General features: G+C 37.0%; 1 protein-coding gene across 6 annotated transcripts in view; it reads left to right on the top strand.

Moving 5' to 3' along the window:
* KCNK2 (potassium two pore domain channel subfamily K member 2) overlaps positions 1-20325 on the top strand; it is a 124804-nt gene that overhangs the window by 98051 nt on the left and 6428 nt on the right. For all 6 annotated transcript variants that reach the window (XM_014252839.2, XM_088053785.1, XM_088053781.1 and 3 more), the window contains 2 exons: positions 1801-1987; positions 10102-10241. In XM_014252839.2, the coding sequence (XP_014108314.1) occupies positions 1801-1987; positions 10102-10241 (327 nt within the window). The remainder of the gene's footprint in view (positions 1-1800; positions 1988-10101; positions 10242-20325) is intronic.

Genomic DNA, 20325 nt, shown 5'->3' with positions numbered 1-20325 from the left:
AGGCAAGAACATTTTATAATTTCTGGGGTTTCATAACTGATTTTTTTTTCTTAAAGGTAAAGAAGTTCTGAGATAAATTTTTGCCTTTTTTGCTTGTAGAGAAAATGATTTTCCTTCTTTTTTATTTATTTATTTTTTTTTTATAATGGATGTATCCCTGCAAGAAGAATGCCCCAACATAAAAAAAGCAGTATCATCCCCTCTTTTCATAATATCTGAGTGAAAACACTGATCTAGATGTTGCAGTCTGGAACACTCTCTAATTCTGTTTATTGGCTTGCCTAAAGAACTGGGAGATGCTGATGGGTCAGAGCAGGTACTTTTATGTTGCCATAACACAAGCTGTTACTCTTATTTGGGTTACAAAAGCTCAACCTTGGTCATGCTGACTGTAAACACAGTTCCCACAGAAACTTAAAAGCAAGAAAACATCCATTGTGAGCAACATGATTTCATTTTCAGTCGATTTCTGTGAAAGATTTTTGTATAATCTGTTATTTTAGGTTGAACTGACATGCATTGAATGGATGGAAAATGTGAAATTCGCTGGGCATGCAAAATGGAATTTTGCAGGGGTCTGTTCTAGCTTTAGTGCAGTTTACAAAAAATGTTAATAACATACACAATAGCTAAATGCCCTGGTTCATTAAATCTGCAGATGGTCTCAAGCTGTGGAGACAACTGAAACTTGGAGGATCAAAATGATAAAATTTTTGAAAAACAGTCTGACTAGATAGGATCAAATTCAAGCAGGGCAAAGTCAAAGTAATATATGAAGGAATAATAAAATATGCAGCTGCATGTCAGGAAACAGCTGTCTAGGTGCATTTTTGTGAAAATGTTCTGTGGACTCTAGAGGCTAACATGCTAACATTGGTTAACGGCCTACTGCCATAGAAAATAGGTAAGACTGGAAATAGGCAAAGCATAAGAAAGGCTCATTCCATTCTGTGCTATTTTTTCATATCTAATTTTGAGTACAACACTTAATGAAACATGGGCTAATTTGCTGGTGCCAAGGGATTGCAAGAAAAATAGGAAAGGGAAAAAAAGTAATAAATTTATTTGGTTTAAGGATCATGTAACTGAAAGAGAACACCTGAACTGAAAGAGAAACACTATGAAAGTTTTCTGGAAAGAGAAAATTAGCAATTTCTTTGTTTGTCTTGGATAAGACCATAAACAGTACACTTAAACATAAGGAGCTAAGATGTAGGTTCAACATTTGGAAAATCATCAGTTGACAAGAGCATGATCACATGTTGCCTGGCCAGTAATATATTTGCAGTGGTTCAGGTGGGTTTGTTTTGTCTTTAGGCAGGTTTGGCTCTCTTACATCACTTCCAGCTCTGTTTTGTAGGATTTTGTTTAGATGGTTATTTAATTGCAGAGAACTCTATGGTTAAAATTCACCTCATTTAGTTGGTTATTTGTGGGTGTATAAAATTGGAGAATCTGCAGGTGCATGCACTACTTGTAACTCACTTGAATATCTAGACAGCCCTCAAAACTTTTGCATCATCAGCTGTTAATATTAGTGAATGCTATACATGCTGCTCACCTGTGAAGGGTCCTGTCCCACTCTGCATTTACTACTGGCAAATGTTTCCTAGGATAGTCATGTTTGCTTTGAAATCCTTTTCAGAATAAAATCCTGCTTGAATTTTCCGGTTTGTGTGAGAATTATAATGCTGTGTCCTCTAGAGCTGTGTAGTGCACACTGGGGGGTGATGGGTGCTGATGTGCACTGGTGCATTTTTATTAACAATGGGTTTCCTCTCTTTCCCCTTCCCTTTCCAGAAATGGAATGTGAGTCAGACAAAGATTCGCATCATTTCAACAATAATATTCATACTGTTTGGCTGCGTGCTGTTTGTTGCTCTTCCTGCAGTTATATTCAAGCACATAGAAGGCTGGAACACATTAGATGCAATTTACTTTGTGGTTATCACTTTAACTACCATTGGATTCGGTGATTATGTTGCAGGTAAGTTTTTTTTTCATAGCTCTTTGTTTTATAATGTTTTGCACAGTGATGTTTATTCTGCATTTTTTTCTTAGTTTTGGGACAGACGTATCTCTCTTGTGGTGCCTCTCTCCTAGTTTTATCCTTCATCATTCATGTGATGGGGCCCGTCCTTATTTTGGTTGATGTGACAGTGTAGAGACAGGAAGAGTGACAGTGAAATTCATGGTGTATGTCTCTGCCTACTAGTTTTTTCTCTTCCTATACTATTAAATATTAAGTAGGATATCATTTCTGTAGGTTTTTTTTTTTTTTTCTTACAAGGTTATAAAGTGGAAGCACTAATATAGCATTTTAATCTGACTATACCTTTTCAGCTGGATTTGTTTAAAATGCTTCACCCTGTGAAATTATATAAGTTTTGTGTGCATCCCTTACTTCCAAAATATTCCAGAGCTCTCTTTATGCCATTGAAATGTCTGTATTCTGTGAGGACTTTTGGATCCTATTCCTGTGGCTTTTTGTCAGTATGCACTTGCCCATATTTTTTTTTGTAATGTCATGAGAAGTTTTAGCATAACCTGTAGATAACGTGTCCAGTTTTTATGGTTCTGTTAAGGTGAATTAGTTTCAAACAACTTTGGTATGCTAAGCTAAAAAAAACATGTGGACCACTTCTCTGTGTAAACTTTTTTCTTGAAAAGATGTCAGAGGTGTTCACTTGGAGTTGAGTAGGTATATGCTGTCTGTGCTGAGAAAGCACATTGATCTGAGTCAGTGATGTGTAGAGGTGAGTATCAGGAAATCAGAGCTTTGTGCTCCAAGACCGAGACTTGCTTTCCTTGGCCAGATCTGATGCTTCTGCTGATACAGAACCATCACCTCTCTCATGGAACACTGCTCTCCCACCTCTGAACTCTGTGCAAGGCAGAGGTGGCCAAGTCCCTTTGTGCTGGGTCTGCTCTCAGCAAGAGACTCTGCAGGAGGGAGTTGTTTTTAGTAGGCACTCACACGCTGTGGGCTCCTCCTGTGGCTTGTCTGTGCCCATGGCTGCTGTGTGAGTACAGGTGTGCCAAGCCGAGGTTCTCAGGTTGGGTAACTCATCTTGTAGACGTGCCTGAGGTTTTGTCTTGATGGCAGTAACAGGTCTTGTCACTGGCAGAAGTTTTTCAGGTTGGTGAGGTCCAACAAGGACCTCTCAAGTGTCGGAACTGCTTGTTGCTTTTGTAAATGGTGTGGATAAAATGGGGGTAAATTTATTTGTTGTTGAAGATAACTGCTACTGCTACTCAGGCAGCCTTCATTTTTAGACTGCTTGCAAACTTGGTAAAAATTTTTGTAAATCATAGAACTGAGCTGTAAAATAGCAAATCATTTTTTTTTTTCCTCTTATATAGTTATTTGTGATGTTTCCAAATGTCTTTGTATGTATCTTGACTTCTGCCTTTCCATTTTCTTTCCTGTATTCCTTTTCTTATTTTCATTTTGTCTTCAGAATTTGTGATTCCAGTCAGATAACAACTAGCATGAAATAAAAAATTTATGCTGTTTCTGAGTTAAGAACCTGGGTGTTTTAGACTTTCATTCCTGAAGGGTATGTGTATGACAGGGAATAAAAATGATAGTGTATAAAGGCCTGGTTATATTTACTGTAAAGCATTATGTGAAATGGCCCACTTGGCTCTAACTAGAACACTGAGTACATTCATCATTACTCCCATTATAAATTTCCATAGACTTTTCTATTTGTAGGCCATTTGATATAACAATTTTTTCCTACATTGTCTGCTTTTTAATTCTACCAGGAAACACTTTCTCTTTCTACAGAATGTCCTTGAATTATGTTGTTCTATAGCTGATAGCCTTTTATAGTTCACTTGAAAAATGTTCTTTATTTAATTTAAAATCCTACTGTAAATCCATTATTTCAAAGCATCAAAAATGTTTTCTAGTTTCTTTGAGCAACAAGCACAAGACTTATATTTGAACAGCAGTATGCTACTGACTTAAAGGGGCAATGGGATTTGTACTTGCAGAGACAATGCTCAAGAGAACAAGGTTAAATGGCTGGCTACATCATAACTGGGAGCTAAATATTCCCATGGGACTATATTCTGAAAGGAATGAAGCTGAGAATATCATAAACTTTCGGTGAACTAAAATACTCTGGTTTTGGCTGGTGGCTTGAAGGATTTTTCAAAAATGTCCATTTGTTTGGTATTTTTTTTTTTTTCAGTACATAGTTGGCAGGTTAAATAAATTTTTTGAAAAATAGGTAAAGTATTAATTGACTGAGCTTTACATTGTGGAAGTTTTCAGTCATTGGTGTGTATATAAGTAAGAAATTATTTGAAGGAAACTGACATTGCAATTCTCAATGGTTCTCATAGAATTTGTCTTAAGAACTAGGCTTCCTTATTAATTTTGAGGAAGTATGCAGAATTTCTTGCACCCTAGTAAATCAGTACCTTTTATTCATGATTTTTTGGTTTGCTTGTTTCTCTTTTAGGTAAGTCATAACTACAGAGTGGACACTAAGGACCACTGATATTTTTGTGGTAGGCTTTGTCTGGAGAGCTCTCCTTGAAGTTTAGGAAAGCTGGGTGTCACAGACAAGGGAGAAACATAAAGAGTTAAGACCTGTAATGCTGCAGAAGGCTGTAAAAGAGGTGGTCATGATAGAATATTGTGGTTTAGAGCATGCTGGTCTTGGTTGTGGTTTGCCATGGTGAGGCAAAAAGCAGCAGAAAGAATGATGCTCTAGTCTACTTTGTGCTTAGATGCAGCACATTTTGAAAAATTCCTCACACTGGCATTAATTTATTAATTTTTTTGAATTTTTTTCCTTAAATAATATTTACAGTGAAAATTGCCTTCTTCCACTTACCATTATAATCAAAGCATAATGGTGACCAGTGATGCTCTGATTTGCAATTATATCAGAGTATACTTTTTGTAATAAAAGTCAAATTGATAATTCTTTTAGCACTTCTGAGGCCCACATGATAACCCATAAATATGTGTCATTTTTGGCCCATAAAATTCCCTCAAAACCCTCCAATTCCTATATATTTGAAAAATTTCAAATATTTTTTTTTTCTGGGAGCTGCCATCTCGCAGAAAAAGCATATAAGTTTACAAGCCCCACATAATCCCATGGTTGTGTTAACATACGTGCTGGTGTGTGGCGAAAGACCTCTGAAATACCTATCATTTTTCACTAACACAAAACGTGCTGCTTTCTGGTGCAAGCAAGAGCTGAAAAGAAGCCCTGAAGAACTTTCAGGAGGTAAAGAGCTTTATGTTACTCAATAGCTGTACCAAAAAGGAGGCAATAGCTGAACACGGGATTCAGGAACGTAATGTTATCATTGACTGTAGTACAGGCTGTCATATTAGAAATTCTTCTAGTTCTCCAAGAGTTTTTTTAGAACTTTCTTTTTTGTCCTGGAGATGATGTACTCTATTCCCAGAAACCAGAGTGAGAAAGCATTCCCTTTGTTAGTCAGAGTCTAAGTTATTTGGAGCCTGTGGAAATTTCACCTGGGGTTTCCATCAGCAAGAGAAGCCTTAAGGCAAAGGTAATAGATTGATCACTCCTGGTGCATACAAGGAAGGAAAAGATGAAAAGCCCTTGTAATGCATGTTCCAGAAAATACATTAACTGTATTCCAAAAAAATTGACTGCTTCTCTGTCTTATGAAATTACTTGATTTCTCAACTTTTTGGAATGGTTTAATTTTTTTAGAGGGAGAGGAATAATATTTTTTTATTTGAAGAAAAATTATTGTAGCTTTTCACAAAACAAGAGGACAAACTGTACTACAGCCTTCACTGCCTTGTGAATATCAGGAGGTAGTCAAACAACCCTTTTCTTGTTTTCAAGAGAAAACATTGAATTTATGAATGACAAAAGAAAACCCAACCAAAACGATTAATATCTTTTGAAAGAGAAAAAGAAATCTTCTCATGTTGAATGTGTCACGATTTCAGTACAATGAAATATATTTCTTGGTACTAAGGTTAGCACTGAGGCATGTGAATATATCTGTATAATCAACAATATATTGTTCATATGTACAGATAAATTCTTTAACTTTCAGTGCAGTTTGGAAGGTATATTCAAATATTTCCAATGACATTAATCTAACATGTTTCATGGTTTGGTGAAACAGATCACAGAATTCTGAAAGTATTACTTAAAAGATGTATTCCAACTCTTCTGTTACTTTTTGTGGGAATTTGTTTTTCACTTGGTTTTCTGTGTTTGAGCCCTGATTTTTAACTTACTGCTTTTTCACTGTTTCATTCTTTAATCAACTCTGATGTGTTGCCATTGTGATACACGTACCTGGCTCTGCACTGTGTTGCTTGGCCCGAGACCCAGTTTGTGGAGAACTGAGATATTTTAGTCTCATTTAATGTCACCGAACTGGGGCACTTGACCCGGTGGTCATAGCAGCCCAGTTGATCTGCAGTCACTGTGTGATACCACACACCAGCAGAGAGAAATCGCTGTCATGCTGAGCCAGGGGTGTGCCCAGCATCCTGGAGGAGAGCTATGTGCCCTCCCACAGGCTCCATGTCTTTTTTTGGCATTTGAAAGAGCTCTTTGCCCCCTCAGGACTCGGTGTCTGTAATAAGAGCTCTCTGTGAGCTATGCTTTAAGCTGAAGACAGAGCACTGACTTGCTTGATATCTGTGCAGTACAGCATGTGAGGAGTGTTTTAGATCTGTGCTTTGTTTTCTGAAGTAGCTCTCCATTTTCCACTGAGTGGCATCAAGTGGCTCCTATGGCCTACTCCTATTCCACCTCTGGCAGTGCAATACTATCTTGTCTCCAGCTGTCTGCATTTCCACGTTGCCATGCGAGCTAGTCTTTCTCTGTCCCCCCTTTTTTTGCAGTCCTCAGAGACAAATCCTTTCTAGCTGCAGGGCTGAACCTCCATTTTTCTTTGGAGTGGGACAAGTGACATTTCTGGATTAAACATGTTTGTCAGGTTTGTCAAAACAGGGATGGTGGACAGCTACTTGCTATTCTGAAATTAAAACTGGATTATATCATTTTTCTATATGCAGAGTAATTTGTACTGCTGCTGAAAAATCATAGACATTTCCTTGTTTGCAGTGCCAACTTTTGAATAACCCAGAAATTTTTGCTGGTATGGAATTAAGATACTCAATGTTGACAGCACTTTCTATTCTCTCCTCCTCATTTTGAAGTAAAAATGCAAAGCCAACCAACTTTACAGAAATAATTACATGTTTCTATTTTGAGCCAGTTACTGTAGAAAGAATGGGAAAAAGAGCGGCAACAATGAAGAAAATTATTTACTTTTAAAGTACCAGTTTTACATAAATAAATAAGTAAAAAAGATATATTTGTAATATGTTCTAAAGCACGACTGAGATATTCACTAATGCCTTTGTTCACTGAAACAGAGTTCTTGACTTTAGTAAGGAATATGTTTGGGCCATAGAACAACTTATGTTTTCCAAAGTGTTGAAAATCCCAAATAAATATTATTTGGCAGATGTAAGAATGGTGGCAGCAACAATATAATAGTCTGTGATGATGGTGGATGGAAAATAGACCTCAAGCAACTTTAGATCAAATCTTTACCAGAAAAAATCTTGGCAATAAACTCTGGCTGTTCTTGGTAACAGATTATGGCAGACTGCTAGATTTCTTCTTCATTGTGGTTTTAACATATTTTGGGTAGAGGCTAAAGAAAGTTGGGAAAAGTTTTGTCCCTCAGCCCACAAAATTTGGTTTGCCAAACAAGCAACAAAATTCATCTTCTGCCTTCTCAGCATTTTCCTTCCCAGAGGGCTGCATAAACCAATTTACTTTGCAAAAGAAACATGATAGTGTATCATATTGATATGCTTTTTATGATGTTGCCCATAAAATCATTAGATTATCTCATATACTTCAGTACAAGTACATTTAGCTATGCATACTCATACCCAAATGCATTCATACCCATTTAAGTGAATGTGGTAGTTAATGAATTCTTGTAGTTTAAATTCAGTACAGTTGAGTTCTGATCACATTTCTCGATGAAATCCTATTTAATGACATTCCCAGGTAACTTCATTATGGCAGTTTGAGCATCACAGGAGACAGTAGTTATGTCAAGACAAAGATCCTCAGGTATGTCTCTCTCCCTGAGACTTGATTAAATTGAGAAATCATCCAAGGAGTCCTTGAAATTCAGAAGCTCAACAGCTAATAAAGGTTTTAGCTTTAAAGCCTTATCCTAGAGTATTTCTTTAGATGCTTTTTGTCCCTTTAACTTCAGGAAAGCGGAACTCCTTTGGGCATGGCTAGATGGAGCCATCTCCTGGCCAGACTGCATGGAAAACTTGGTTGAACATGAATATGTCCTAATTCCTGCCTCGGTGATTAACTTTGCTGTAAATAAAATAAGTATAAACTGTGGAGGAAGTGCTTCTTGCAGACTGGCAGAGTTAGGTTCCAGTCTCAGTTTTTAAACATAATATGCCAAAAATTAAAAACCATGTGGGTGCTTTCTATGATACTTTCTTGTGCATTGTATGTACAGCTAAAGAAGAGGATGAACCACCAAGTGTGGCCCATTATTATAGCAAGGACACAGTGGTAATCGACCACTATTTTGAATTACAACACATTTTGGGTGAATCATCCCTAAAATACTATTTTACTAGAGTGACATGAGATAGATGTTAACAAATGATTTGGTATTTTGTTTGTCTTGTGCTGTGACAAACTCAGCCCTTTGGTGGCTGGATGTCTTCTGTTCCAAACAGAGCCCTGTCTTCTACCTCTGCTTGGGGCTAGAAAGGTACCAAAGGATATCCACTTTCACAATGTGGATTCATCTCTTGGATAGTTGAGTAAACCACTGCAGCTCAATGCATTTTTTTTGATGAAAAGATGTAATTGACATGAGAATAACAAAATTTATGTCTGTGAGGGCTTCCATACAAAGCTAGCCACCAGTAAAATTCTTTGTTATTTGTTATTCTTTGTAATCTCTGCAATAATAAAGCTAAGTAAAGACATTACTTTCCAGGAGAGTCAATCTCAGTACTGTAACAAGGTACTTGATATTTTGGGGCCAATTATCCCTTGATTTGTTTCAGTATAGGGTGCAGATATATAACACTAAGTACTATGTACCTGTACAGGCTACTTAAATGCGCATGAGAAGGTTTTACTGTAGAGCCTCTTCAATTATGGGCAGATACACACGTTCTTGCAGCAGCCCAAACTAGAAGTCTGGTTTTATTTTTTGTAATACAGCTGAATTACAAGTTTAAGGCTTCTGTTTTATTGCATGGCAAGATATGAAATTTGAGTTATTGGGTGTTGTCAAGAGCTCTGGATGAACATAACTTTTTTTTGTGTGGAAATAAGACATCTGTTCCTTACAGCTGTATTATACCTGAAAGCTCTATTACAGACACTGCTGAAATTTATCCTTTTTTATACTTTAGCAGTGAAAAGAAGTGCTTATGGCAGTGGGATTCAAAAAATTACCCTTCAGCAGACTTCTTTTATCCACCTTTTTTTTTGGCGGGGGGCGGGGATGATCAATTCAACTCAAGTCCTTGCACTCTGGTTTCCTTCTGCAGAATGGAGATGATAATGTTTGCCTACTCACCAGGGACACTTGTTAATGCAGGTGCTACTCTTTCTTTACTGAGGCTAAAGGTTTTATAGAAGTATTGAGATGTTTTAAAGTTCTTGCAAAAACGGATTTCTCAGGATATGAATGCATTGCATACTTTGGAACAGTACTTAAAACTCTGGTACTGCATCATTTTTTGGAGCAGGTGGGAAGTCATTTCATTCAAGCTGTCTTCAGTGACCTCTATCTTAAATGACAATATATCAAGTTGAATCAGTTTGTGTTCATTTAGTAATTATTATGAATTGTTAACAATCTTTGTCTAAAATTTGCATGTTACTTTCAAGAGTGAACTAATTTATGTAATTTGTATTAATTCAACACAATATTTTTCATGGGTAAAAATAGAGAAAGTGTAAGAAATTAAACTTTTCTTTTCTAGGAATATTAATTTAAAAACATTTATGCACCTATAGCTAATATGTCTGAATTAATTTTTGCTGTATTGTTTTTCAGGGGGATCCGATATTGAATACCTAGATTTTTATAAGCCAGTGGTGTGGTTCTGGATCCTTGTTGGGCTTGCTTACTTTGCAGCTGTCCTCAGCATGATTGGAGACTGGCTAAGGGTCATATCAAAAAAGACAAAGGAAGAGGTAAGAATATTTTGAAAAGGGAAGCAATACTCTTTTTTATAAAACTTTGAATAGAATCCAGGTGACCTTACAGGTGCTTTTGCACTTAGTGTGTATAGGTCAAAGCTGTTTTTGTGTGAACTCTAATGCTGCAGCTCAAACTGCAGGAAACTTTGTAACAGTCCATTCAAACATACAGTGTTTTAATTTCACATGTCTGCATAGAAAATTAGATTAAATGTATTATTATATAATTATTATAAGTGTATAATTATTATAATTATTTTATAATTATTATAAGTGTATATGAACAGTTGCACTTGATTTATGAGGGGAAAAAATTCTTAAACTACTGTTCTAGGTAGTAGAATGTAGGCTTTAATTTTAAGGCAAAAATCATTCTGTGTTGTTTCTAAAAGGGATGCAGGTATGTAAAGAAAATACTTAAGTGGTTAATTTACATATTTTATATAAATGTAATATATCTCATCTATTATTTTATTTTATTATTTAATTTTATTTAATTTTAATTTTATTTTTCATTAATAATGATTTTATTATTATATTTATTTCTATATTTCATAAAGACCATGCTTTATAGTGGTAAGAAAATAAATTTTTCATATCATGCAAGGTATTGGAATGAAATATTTAAATATCCCCGGGTATATTTTAACATAATATCTTCCACAGAATTACTTGGTATTTGTAGTCAAGTATATTGCTTCCAATTGAAATAGGTTTTCACTTGTGAATTTCACTCGTTTTCACTTGTTTTCACTTGTATTTATTATTCCAATGATACAACGTTTTAATTTTTGTCATTTAAGAAAATGTTCTGGTTTTGAAATTGAAAAATTTCCTTCAATTGTAGCGTCCATACATTGAGTTTTACTGGAAGTCTGAGAAATTAATTTTGTTTGAAGCAACATATTATTTCCCTCTAATTTAGCTTGAGTTCTTTTGCACGCATGAGTTGATTTGTGCTACTCAAACATAAAAACTCTAATTTGTTTTTGATGGAATGAATATGTTGGCTACTGTGCAGTGGCCTGCTACTTATGCTGTTAAATAGTTTTCCTAGCTCTAGGGCATGGCATCAATGCCTAGATGTATTCCTGGCAATCCTTGACTTCCCAAAGCCTGTGCTCTGAAGGGTCGCTTACCCCTACTTCTCTCACTGCAGCCCCTCAGGGTGCCTGCCACCTTCTGAGCAGGAGCAGGGGCGCTGCTGGCAGCAGGCAGGAGGGTGGGAGGTGGGATCTTGGGCAGGACTAAACCCACTTTGTAAGGAATGTGGGGTGGGAAGCCCTTTTCCATTGCTTTTGTTGTGCTCATGGTTCTGTGGTTAGAGACAGCACCGTGACAGGTCTGCTGTAAATACACTTTTAGCAGGCAATTCATAACCTCTTAGCCCTGAAGCAGAGGACAATGTTTATTTGAACAGTTTCAGTTCAAGAGTGTCATCTTTTGCCACATGCTGTAAATTTGAAAAGGTATTCATGACTTCCCTTCCACAATGAGCTTCCTAGTGCACTCCACAGATAGGGAGCAGCAGATATCATCTGGGTGTTCCCATTTGCACATTCAACAGCTGGCAGGATCACAGCTCTGTTTTCTAGAAAAGCTGCCTTTAACAGCCAGCCTTACACGGCTTACACTGACTGCAGGGAAACCCGTGCATCCTTTCAAATGCCAGTAAACTGCATGGTTGTATTTTGTTATTTTGAGCTTCAGAATTAGGTTGGCCTCACCCATTTTCTGCTCTGCAATAGGAAGAAGTAGGAGAACAATGGAGCAGCTCCCCATTGAAGTGGTCATAGCACCAAGCCTGCCAGAGTTCACAAAACATTTGGACAATTCTCTCAGGAACACATTGGAATTTTTGTGCAGGACTTGGGTTGGATTTCAATGATCCTTGTGGGTCCCTTCCAGCTCAGAATATTATATGATTCTAAGAGTGGTTCCTCCTGGAAGTCTCCTGGTGTCTAACTATTCTCACCTTGGGGCATTTCCTAAATTGTCTAATTTCCCTGGGTTACTTGTGTCTGGATGTTTCGGAAGAAATATGATGCGACTGAGGCACTATGACTTCAGACTATACAAAAATAATCTCTAGGCTTGTTTTTGCTTTATTTTCTCAGACACTGACACATTTTGGTTCTTCACACTACTTCCTGGAATTAATCTGATCTTTAAACTCAGTTTTCTCCTATTCTTTTCTGTTATCCAGAGCATCTTATCCAGAGATCTTAGTTTCTTGACTATATAATTGAATATATAACACACTGAAGTTTTAATCTTATAATGATGATAATATATTAAGAATGTTTGAATTTTGTAGCTCTTTGTGAAGCTATTTCAATATAGACTAGCTCTGGAAAGGATTTAAAGACACGTGAATTGAAGAAACCCAAAAATACTTCCAACACATCAAAAGCATTCCTATTTTTATCAGGGAAAACTGTTTGCCAGGTTATGCAGTGCAGTGCTGAGCTTTCTTTTTTCAGGCACTGGGAATGTGTAACCTAGTCCAGCTTTTCATTCTTTCTCACCTTTATAGCCTAAACAAGCATATTCATTTTGTCTACAGCAAGGAAAACCTCATTCTTCAGATATACCCGAATTCTCTTGGCTGAAGCAGGTATTGGGAATTCTGCTATATACAAGTCTCACGTGTCTTAGGTTAGATTAAAGACAGACATAACATAATTGGTGCCATTTCTTCAATTAACCATATCTCTGATGGTCAGAAATCTCCCTCCCTATTTCTTAACCCATTGCTTGGACATGTGTGAGAATTGTTAGCAGGAATAAAATGCTTTAGCAGTTTAAAATTCTATAGTTTTAACAATAGCAAATACCAGTTTGAGAATTGAATTTTGATATACCTTAAGTTATGTGATAGTTAGAAAATACAAAAAAAAAAAAATCTGTCTTCTATCCTAATTTAACTGTAGGAAGAAAGTAATATAAATATATTGCATTTTGCTGTAAGATTGGCTTATAAGCATTTTACTAATATTCACTTTTTACAGGTTTCATTTTACGATAAAAACTGCTGCTATTAGCTCATTCTTGCTATCTGCCTGGGAAAATCTGAGTGAAGATACTGAAGGAGTTTAGTGGAAATGTAGTTATCAAATCTCTTCTGTGCCAGCAAAAGCCAGATGAGACTGAGTTTCTTGTCTTTTTTTTCCAGTTAAACCTAAATTTACAGTGGACTGTTCCAGCTTCTATGAATGCAGATTATAGCAGAGGAACATCTCTGGAGTTCCAATATCCATGAATGCAGTGAAAAACCCTAGTTCAGAGTCTGGGGTATATTTTTTTTAATTGCCTTGGGGAAACACTGTCAGTTCCTGGGGAAATAGCCACTTACACCTAAAAGTAGCCTTTGAAGTGGGAAACAATGTTATATATTAAAACCTATTGAGATACAGAGCCCATGAAAAAAATCTGCAGAACTGTGATCAATGCACTCTGGAGACTAAAGCAGTTTAATTTATTTCCTAGGAACAGGGTGCTGAAAATCTTCCTGAAAATTATTGGGATTGTTATGGGCATCAACAAATAAACAAGGTTTTGTATAGGACTTGTATCCTACTTTCTGGGAAGAAAACAGTAGTCTGAGATGTTTTAGGTACAGGGAGGAGCAGATCATTCAGTAGTGATCAACTGTGCTGGTTTCAGCAGTCTAAGACCAAGCAGAAAAATCTAGAGAATGTTACCTGAGTCCAGAATGAAACAGAGAGGTTGCAAATGTTCTTTACTTCCCCTCAACAATCAAAACTATAAATCATCAGAGGTATGCCTCTTTTTATAGGCAGCTGTAATCTCTTTGCTTTTTCCAGTAGTCCAAGGGAAAAAGTATCAATAAATATCGTATTTAGGGCAAGAAGTGAAGTCCTCCTTATTCCAGGGAGGAGGCATGCTGTTAATGAGTATCACCTAAAATCAATTAATATATTTTAATGTATTTATGTTGTTCTTAGAAGCAGTTTACATAAGACTTTGAGGTAATAATGCATTTCACTGTTTCAACAACAACAAAAAATCTATCTTTTTCTCAGTATACTACCAGGAAAGTTTGCCTCATGCAAATGGATGTGAGACAAAAAAAAATCTGATCAGAAGTGCACTAATGCACAGAACTGCTGTTATTTTGATATTAAAATCCAGATAACCAGTATGTCAGTCAGTTGCTCAGGTGGCTTTTGTCTCCTGAAACACTCTGGAGAATTTTGAATGCCTCAGATGGGGAGGGAAGTGAAAGACGAGTAGAGACAGAAGTGGGAGTTTTAGAAGGATTGATCTGGAAGCAGCTCATACAGTAAGATAGATGAAATGTCAGAAAGTCACTGGAACATGCTGTGTGCTGTAATCTTAAGTAGGCAATCTGTCTCTGAAGTTCAGCCTCAGCTATACTAGCTTGCCTTAAACTCCCTCCTCTTCATTATTCTCTACATTCTGATTACTCAGAGCACTTTTAAAGTCTTCTGATTTTAGTCTCTTTGAAAGATAAATTTTCAGCAGGATTCTTTTTCCTTGTCATATTTTTTCTTTTACTTCTGTATGCAGCAGCTTCTGAATTCCAGCATTTTCAGCAAAAATGCTTACGCAACCTACAATCTTAGACATTTGGCCTATAGATCCTGGAGGATCTTCACTGTGTATCCAGGTGACAGACTTGTTAGACATTGGCTCAGTTTGGATAAATGATTTTTTCATGTTGCTTGTCTTTCTTTTGAATTGAACAACATGTACCCAGCTTTAAAGACCAAGCCTAAAATTTTATGAGAAATAGCACATTCACTTCTTGTGGAAATTCAAGAGGCAGTTGCTGTATTGGATATTTATAAACAAATTCAACAAATTTGACTCATCTGAATCATCATTCAATTTAATCTTCTTGGCACCAGTGACAGAGCTGTCACTCAAGTCTGTCAAAACAGAATTAAACTTGTCATGATGATGGCATGGAGATTATTGCACTCCCTATATTATTTGTTGTCTTTTTATTAGCTTCAGGTTGAAGGTGCTCACCCAGCATAAGGGATCCAGCATAAAGAGAACTTGAGCCCATTTCTCACATTGCTCAAAGAGGGACCCTAGATGTAGACTGTATGCATGAAAAGATGAAAAAATTAGTGGACTCAAGTGAGAAAAAGTTTTGAAGGGTTTTCACCCTCCAAGCAAACAGATTGTCCTCAGAGGCTGTGTAATGAGGGTGTTTGACCAAAGAGGAGGAATAAGTTGTTCAATGAACTCTTGACCTGGCTCTCCCTATTTTAAGAAATAAAATCACTTAGAAATGAAGATGGTAGAGAATTGTTCCGTCTGTTGATTGGAGTCACTTGCTGGTCCATTTTGCATTGTTTCAAGTGAGATGGGTCAGCTTCTGAAAGAAAGTTTTATTGTTGAAGAAAACGACTGTTTGGACTTTTCTTATATCCACTCCCCCCAAACCAATCAACCCACCCCCGCCTCCTAGCAAAAGAAAACAGACAAACAATCCAAATCATAGAAGAAAAACAGGCAAAAAACAAAATACCTCAAAACAAATTCCATCAAAACATAAGCCTAAAACGCCAACCAACCACAGGCCAAAAAAACAAACCAAACTGCAGCAGTTTTACTCGTGGAAGTCTATTCCTAGAAAGCACTGAATTGGAAATATTTGTGGGAGACAAATATAGTGTCAAAGCCATGGTGTGCAAAGTAATTTTGCAAGGCAGTGATTAATAAGGATAACAATTCTAAGATGTCCAAGTAGAGAATCATCAAGTTTCTGTAGGAAAGTGGTAATATTTTGCAGATGTTATTAAAAGGTATATTACTGGAAAACAGCCCCTAGATTTGTGGTCTAAACTTCAGGAAGAATGCAGAGAGCTACAAAAATGGCAAGGGAAGCATCTGAAGAAAAATCTGTCTTGCATTAAGAGGGTTTTTTTCCAGTACATCCAAGATGTGCAGAAAAGTCAGTTTGAGAAGGAACAGGCATATTCATAAAGGTGATTGTTTTTAATAATTTCTATGAGATGAGGAGAAATATAAAATATTTCTACAGTCAAAACAACTGCATGTCTCCAGTCAAATTTGACTAGCAACAGAACAAAAAATCTAACCAAAACAAAGCCAAAATAAAAGGTGGGAGTACAGTATCTCTATAGCAGCCCAGAGTCCCAGGGATGTATAAAGAGTGGTATTGGTGCAAGGAGGAAATAGAAATGACTGATTCTGAATGCAATTTGATCTCTTCCTTTCTATGAGTTTAAGTTATCCTGGTGATGTTCCTGAATCTGCCCTAGCAACAGTCTGTAATACTGGGTTTCTATGTTGATCAGTCTTTTGAAAGTCTGTTGTGGTAATATGAGCAATAATGAACTGGAAAGAACATCTTATTCTGAGAATTCCTGGAAAACTAAACAGCTGATGGCTTTTGACACTTTTTTTGAGATTTTTCCTCATTTTGTATACTTTGGACATGTGATGCTCACTTCAGATTCACTACACACAGAGATAACATTTCCACAGTTTTGCTGTGGTTATATTTATATTTGTATCATGCCTCTTAGCTGGGCATACCAGACATTTAGAGACTGCTGTTTTGTTACTCTATGTTGAGTACCAGGTCCTGGTGGGGTGCTGATTACAGGGGATGTGCTGCCAAGTACTTCCATGAGGAGCAGCACGGCCCAGGGCATGGGAACACTGTCAGTGTCTCATGCCAGCCCCTGTGCCTGGCCCTGCTCTCCCACAGCATTCAAAGAAGAAAATTACTCCAGTGAAGGCTGCATGCAACAAGGGAGTGAAGGCAATTGAATGTGAAGCTATTGAATTTGCAAAAATAAAACTAGGGCAAGAGACTTGTACTTCATAATAAGAGATATTGATTAAAGTGAGATCAGTTATAGAGATAGCATTTCTTGGAGTTAATTACCCATGAAGATTCCCAGAATGTATGCTATGATGGTCTACTTTGAGAAATCTGAATTCTTGGAGATAAGATGTAATTGATCCTTCGTTACAGCAATAAATATTTCTGTGGTTTACTTTATTGTGAGCTGGAACTATTCCAGGTTAAATATCACTGACATCTTCATGATTAACATTTCTGAAAACTTTACTTTTTTTTTTTTAGGATAATCTCAGTGCTTGGATATTGTTAGGAAAAGACTCCAGAACATGTTACTAATGCTGAGTATATGAATGTGATAGCTGTCTTGAGGATGAGTTCCCAGACAAAGCAAGTTCAGCAGAATGCCCTTGCAAGTAGGTGTGTTGACATTGAGGAAAATGCTTTGCAATTGCAGATAAAAGGGACCAAAGAAGCTATGGAATACTGGCTTTCACAAGGGATAGGTGCAGTTGTAATACTAGTGTTGAACAATTCTTGCTGGGACTTTACCAAGTAGTTACTATAATCATTCCTTACTACCAAGTAAAAACTGAAAGTCCTTTTTTATGTTTGTTCTTTTTTAGCATATCTTCATAAGCTAAAAAAAGTCCAGTGAGCCTATGAAACAGTTGTTGTCTCCTTCCTCTGGGAGAAAGTTGAGGCAGTTTTTCAGCTGCCTGTGGCTTGGGTTTCATTATGCTTCTAGTATAGTTCGTAAAACATTTGTTTTTCCTGACTGCAGGAAGTCATTGGCTGCATAGTGCAGGCAGAGGATACACACTGTTCTCCTGGATCACCTTAAGCTCAGCTGCTAGAGCTTTGTGCAAAGCTAAGTAGTTTCTTGTGGCTAATACAGGTGCACGTCATTCACTCTCATCAGATTGAAAGAGGGGTTGGATGGCTCTCTGAGGCAGCTGAAAACACTAAATAGAACTGATTTTAAGGGAAAATGTCAACATCTTTTTTTTTGTTGTTGTTGTTAATCTTTATCTTTGGAAGTTAATAATAAAGCAGAAGAATAGAGAGTAAGATAATCAGGCCCATAACTTGTCTACACTACTGAGACTATACACATCCAAATCTGTGCAAAGGGGTATCTGGTGGGCAATATTCAATAGTAGTTCTGAGGAAATACCTAGCATAGTAGTCTTCATATTTACAGAAAAAACAAAAGGTAAATCAAATAATCATCTCTTGTGTTGATTCTTAGTATATCTGGCTCTGTTTTGTAGGCATTATTTTTTAGGCTGTTTTTATTTTATTGAATCAAACAGCGATAGAGGAAAAGGCCATTTCTTCCCTCTGCCATCTGTTACATCTCCACAAAACATATTCCCACAGCTGCCACCATAGATGTTCCTCCACAAATAAAATAATCAAAATTTGTGGGCTCTCTGCATTCCCATTGGAGAATGTGGTTTATTTCATCCAAAGCATCAGATGTGTTCATGGAAGTTATGTGGGTAAAACCAAACTATCATTTCTCACCAGAATGAACTTACAAGCATTGCTTATTACAGGACTGAACAATCCAGGTTCTATCAGGAGAGCATTGTTCCCAAAACGTTTCTGACCACTATGGCTACAAAACCACAATTGCCTATGAAATTGATGCCTTACCCAAGAAGATGACAGTTTCACAAAAGAGAGTCTTTTCCCCTCTGATATTTGTCTGAAAAACAGAGGGATATGTATACCAGTGAGTGGAACTGAAAAAGGTATCACTTATTGCTTCTTGTGTGCCATTCACCTTGAAGTCAAAGTCTGGTATCTTAAAGACCTGGCAAAGTAGAGCTCCCAGCTACAGAATTGAGGTCCTGACAGGATGAAGGCATAGAAGATGGTGGGTCATCATAGCAGATGGTGGACCTGGGAAAGCTCAGCATGGGTATCTCATTAATACCTGTGGTATTTCTTGTGTTTTGTGGCTGTTTACCTTTAAAGACCAGTAGAGCACACTCTTCTCTAAACACCTGTCCACAGGTATTTTGGCTATGTACTAATAACACTATAATAGCAGGAATACTGAAAGCCGGACCATTATGTTGGGAGTTTTAGGTGGACTATAAATGAGATTCCCTTAATGTGCATAAAATGCACAGGTTTCATTAAAATTTTTTCGTGAAGCTTCTCTTGTTCTCTTCTGCACTCTGGTCTTCTCTAACTGATAGAAACTGCGGTGGTGAATAGAAATTTGTGTCCAGCAGCAGCTGGGGTGAAAAAAGGTGGAATATGCTTGCCCAGAACTGCAGGAAAGTGAGATGGCAGGTAGGAAACCCCTCTGATGCACTCAGGGATAAACCCACCCAGCAGCTGAGTTGTTCAACCCATCACCCCTCTCTGTACCTACATTTTTTTTTTAAAGGAACTTTGTGAACAATTTCTGTGAACACTGGCTGAATTTCCTGAGAGCTAAGACAAAAATGTTATGTTCTGTACTCTGCTGCTTGCATAATTTGACATGTAATGCACTTTTTAGTTTTGTCTGAGTAGCATATCACAGAGAGGTTAATTGGATGTGTTATTTTTAAATAGCAGGATAAAGTACACTGGAGAGTGTACTCAAAAATGGAGCTATGAAAATTCGGAGAATGCATTAGGGAAAAATGCGAGAAATTATACAGGGAGGAACATCTAGACCGTTAAGAATATCTGTAAGGAAGGGCACTTTTTTCACCCTAAAATGTAGTCAAATGGATACCTCCAGCTTATCTTCTTGCTTTTTAAATTCAATTTTTTGGCTTGCACTAAAATGCTCATCATAAACTGTATGAGCCCTGTATGCCAAAGAGAAGGAACATAATGCTCAGCCATGACAGAAAAAGCTGCATGACTTGGAAATATATGTTTTCATTTTCTTGCATGACATATATAATAACCCTATTTTTTTTATTTGCAACTCAGTGGTTTACCTCCTCCTGAGTATATCATAGCTTTCATATCATATATCTGAGTTCCATCCAAGCAGGATATATTTCTTTTCCCTCTGTAAGGAGAAGTAGATTAACTGATTATGCTGTGATGTTGGGGTTTTTCAAGAATATCCCCGAGACAGAGGAGCAAAACTAAGGCAAAGTTAAGATAGGCAAGTACATTTGTCTTGGTCTATTTAAGGATGTCCTTAATTATGCTTTTGTTTGCTTGTTTTTCTGCTAAAGCACAGATGTGACTTAATTCAAAATACATTACTTGTGATTGGCTACA

The sequence above is a fragment of the Pseudopodoces humilis genome, chromosome 3 (assembly GCF_049639895.1).
Source record: "Pseudopodoces humilis isolate 2021_Gansu_Grassland_sample_001 chromosome 3, ASM4963989v1, whole genome shotgun sequence".
Classification (NCBI taxonomy): domain Eukaryota; kingdom Metazoa; phylum Chordata; class Aves; order Passeriformes; family Paridae; genus Pseudopodoces; species Pseudopodoces humilis.
The sequence above is the reverse complement of the archived record's forward strand: the minus strand, read 5'-3'. Positions and strand labels throughout refer to the sequence as shown.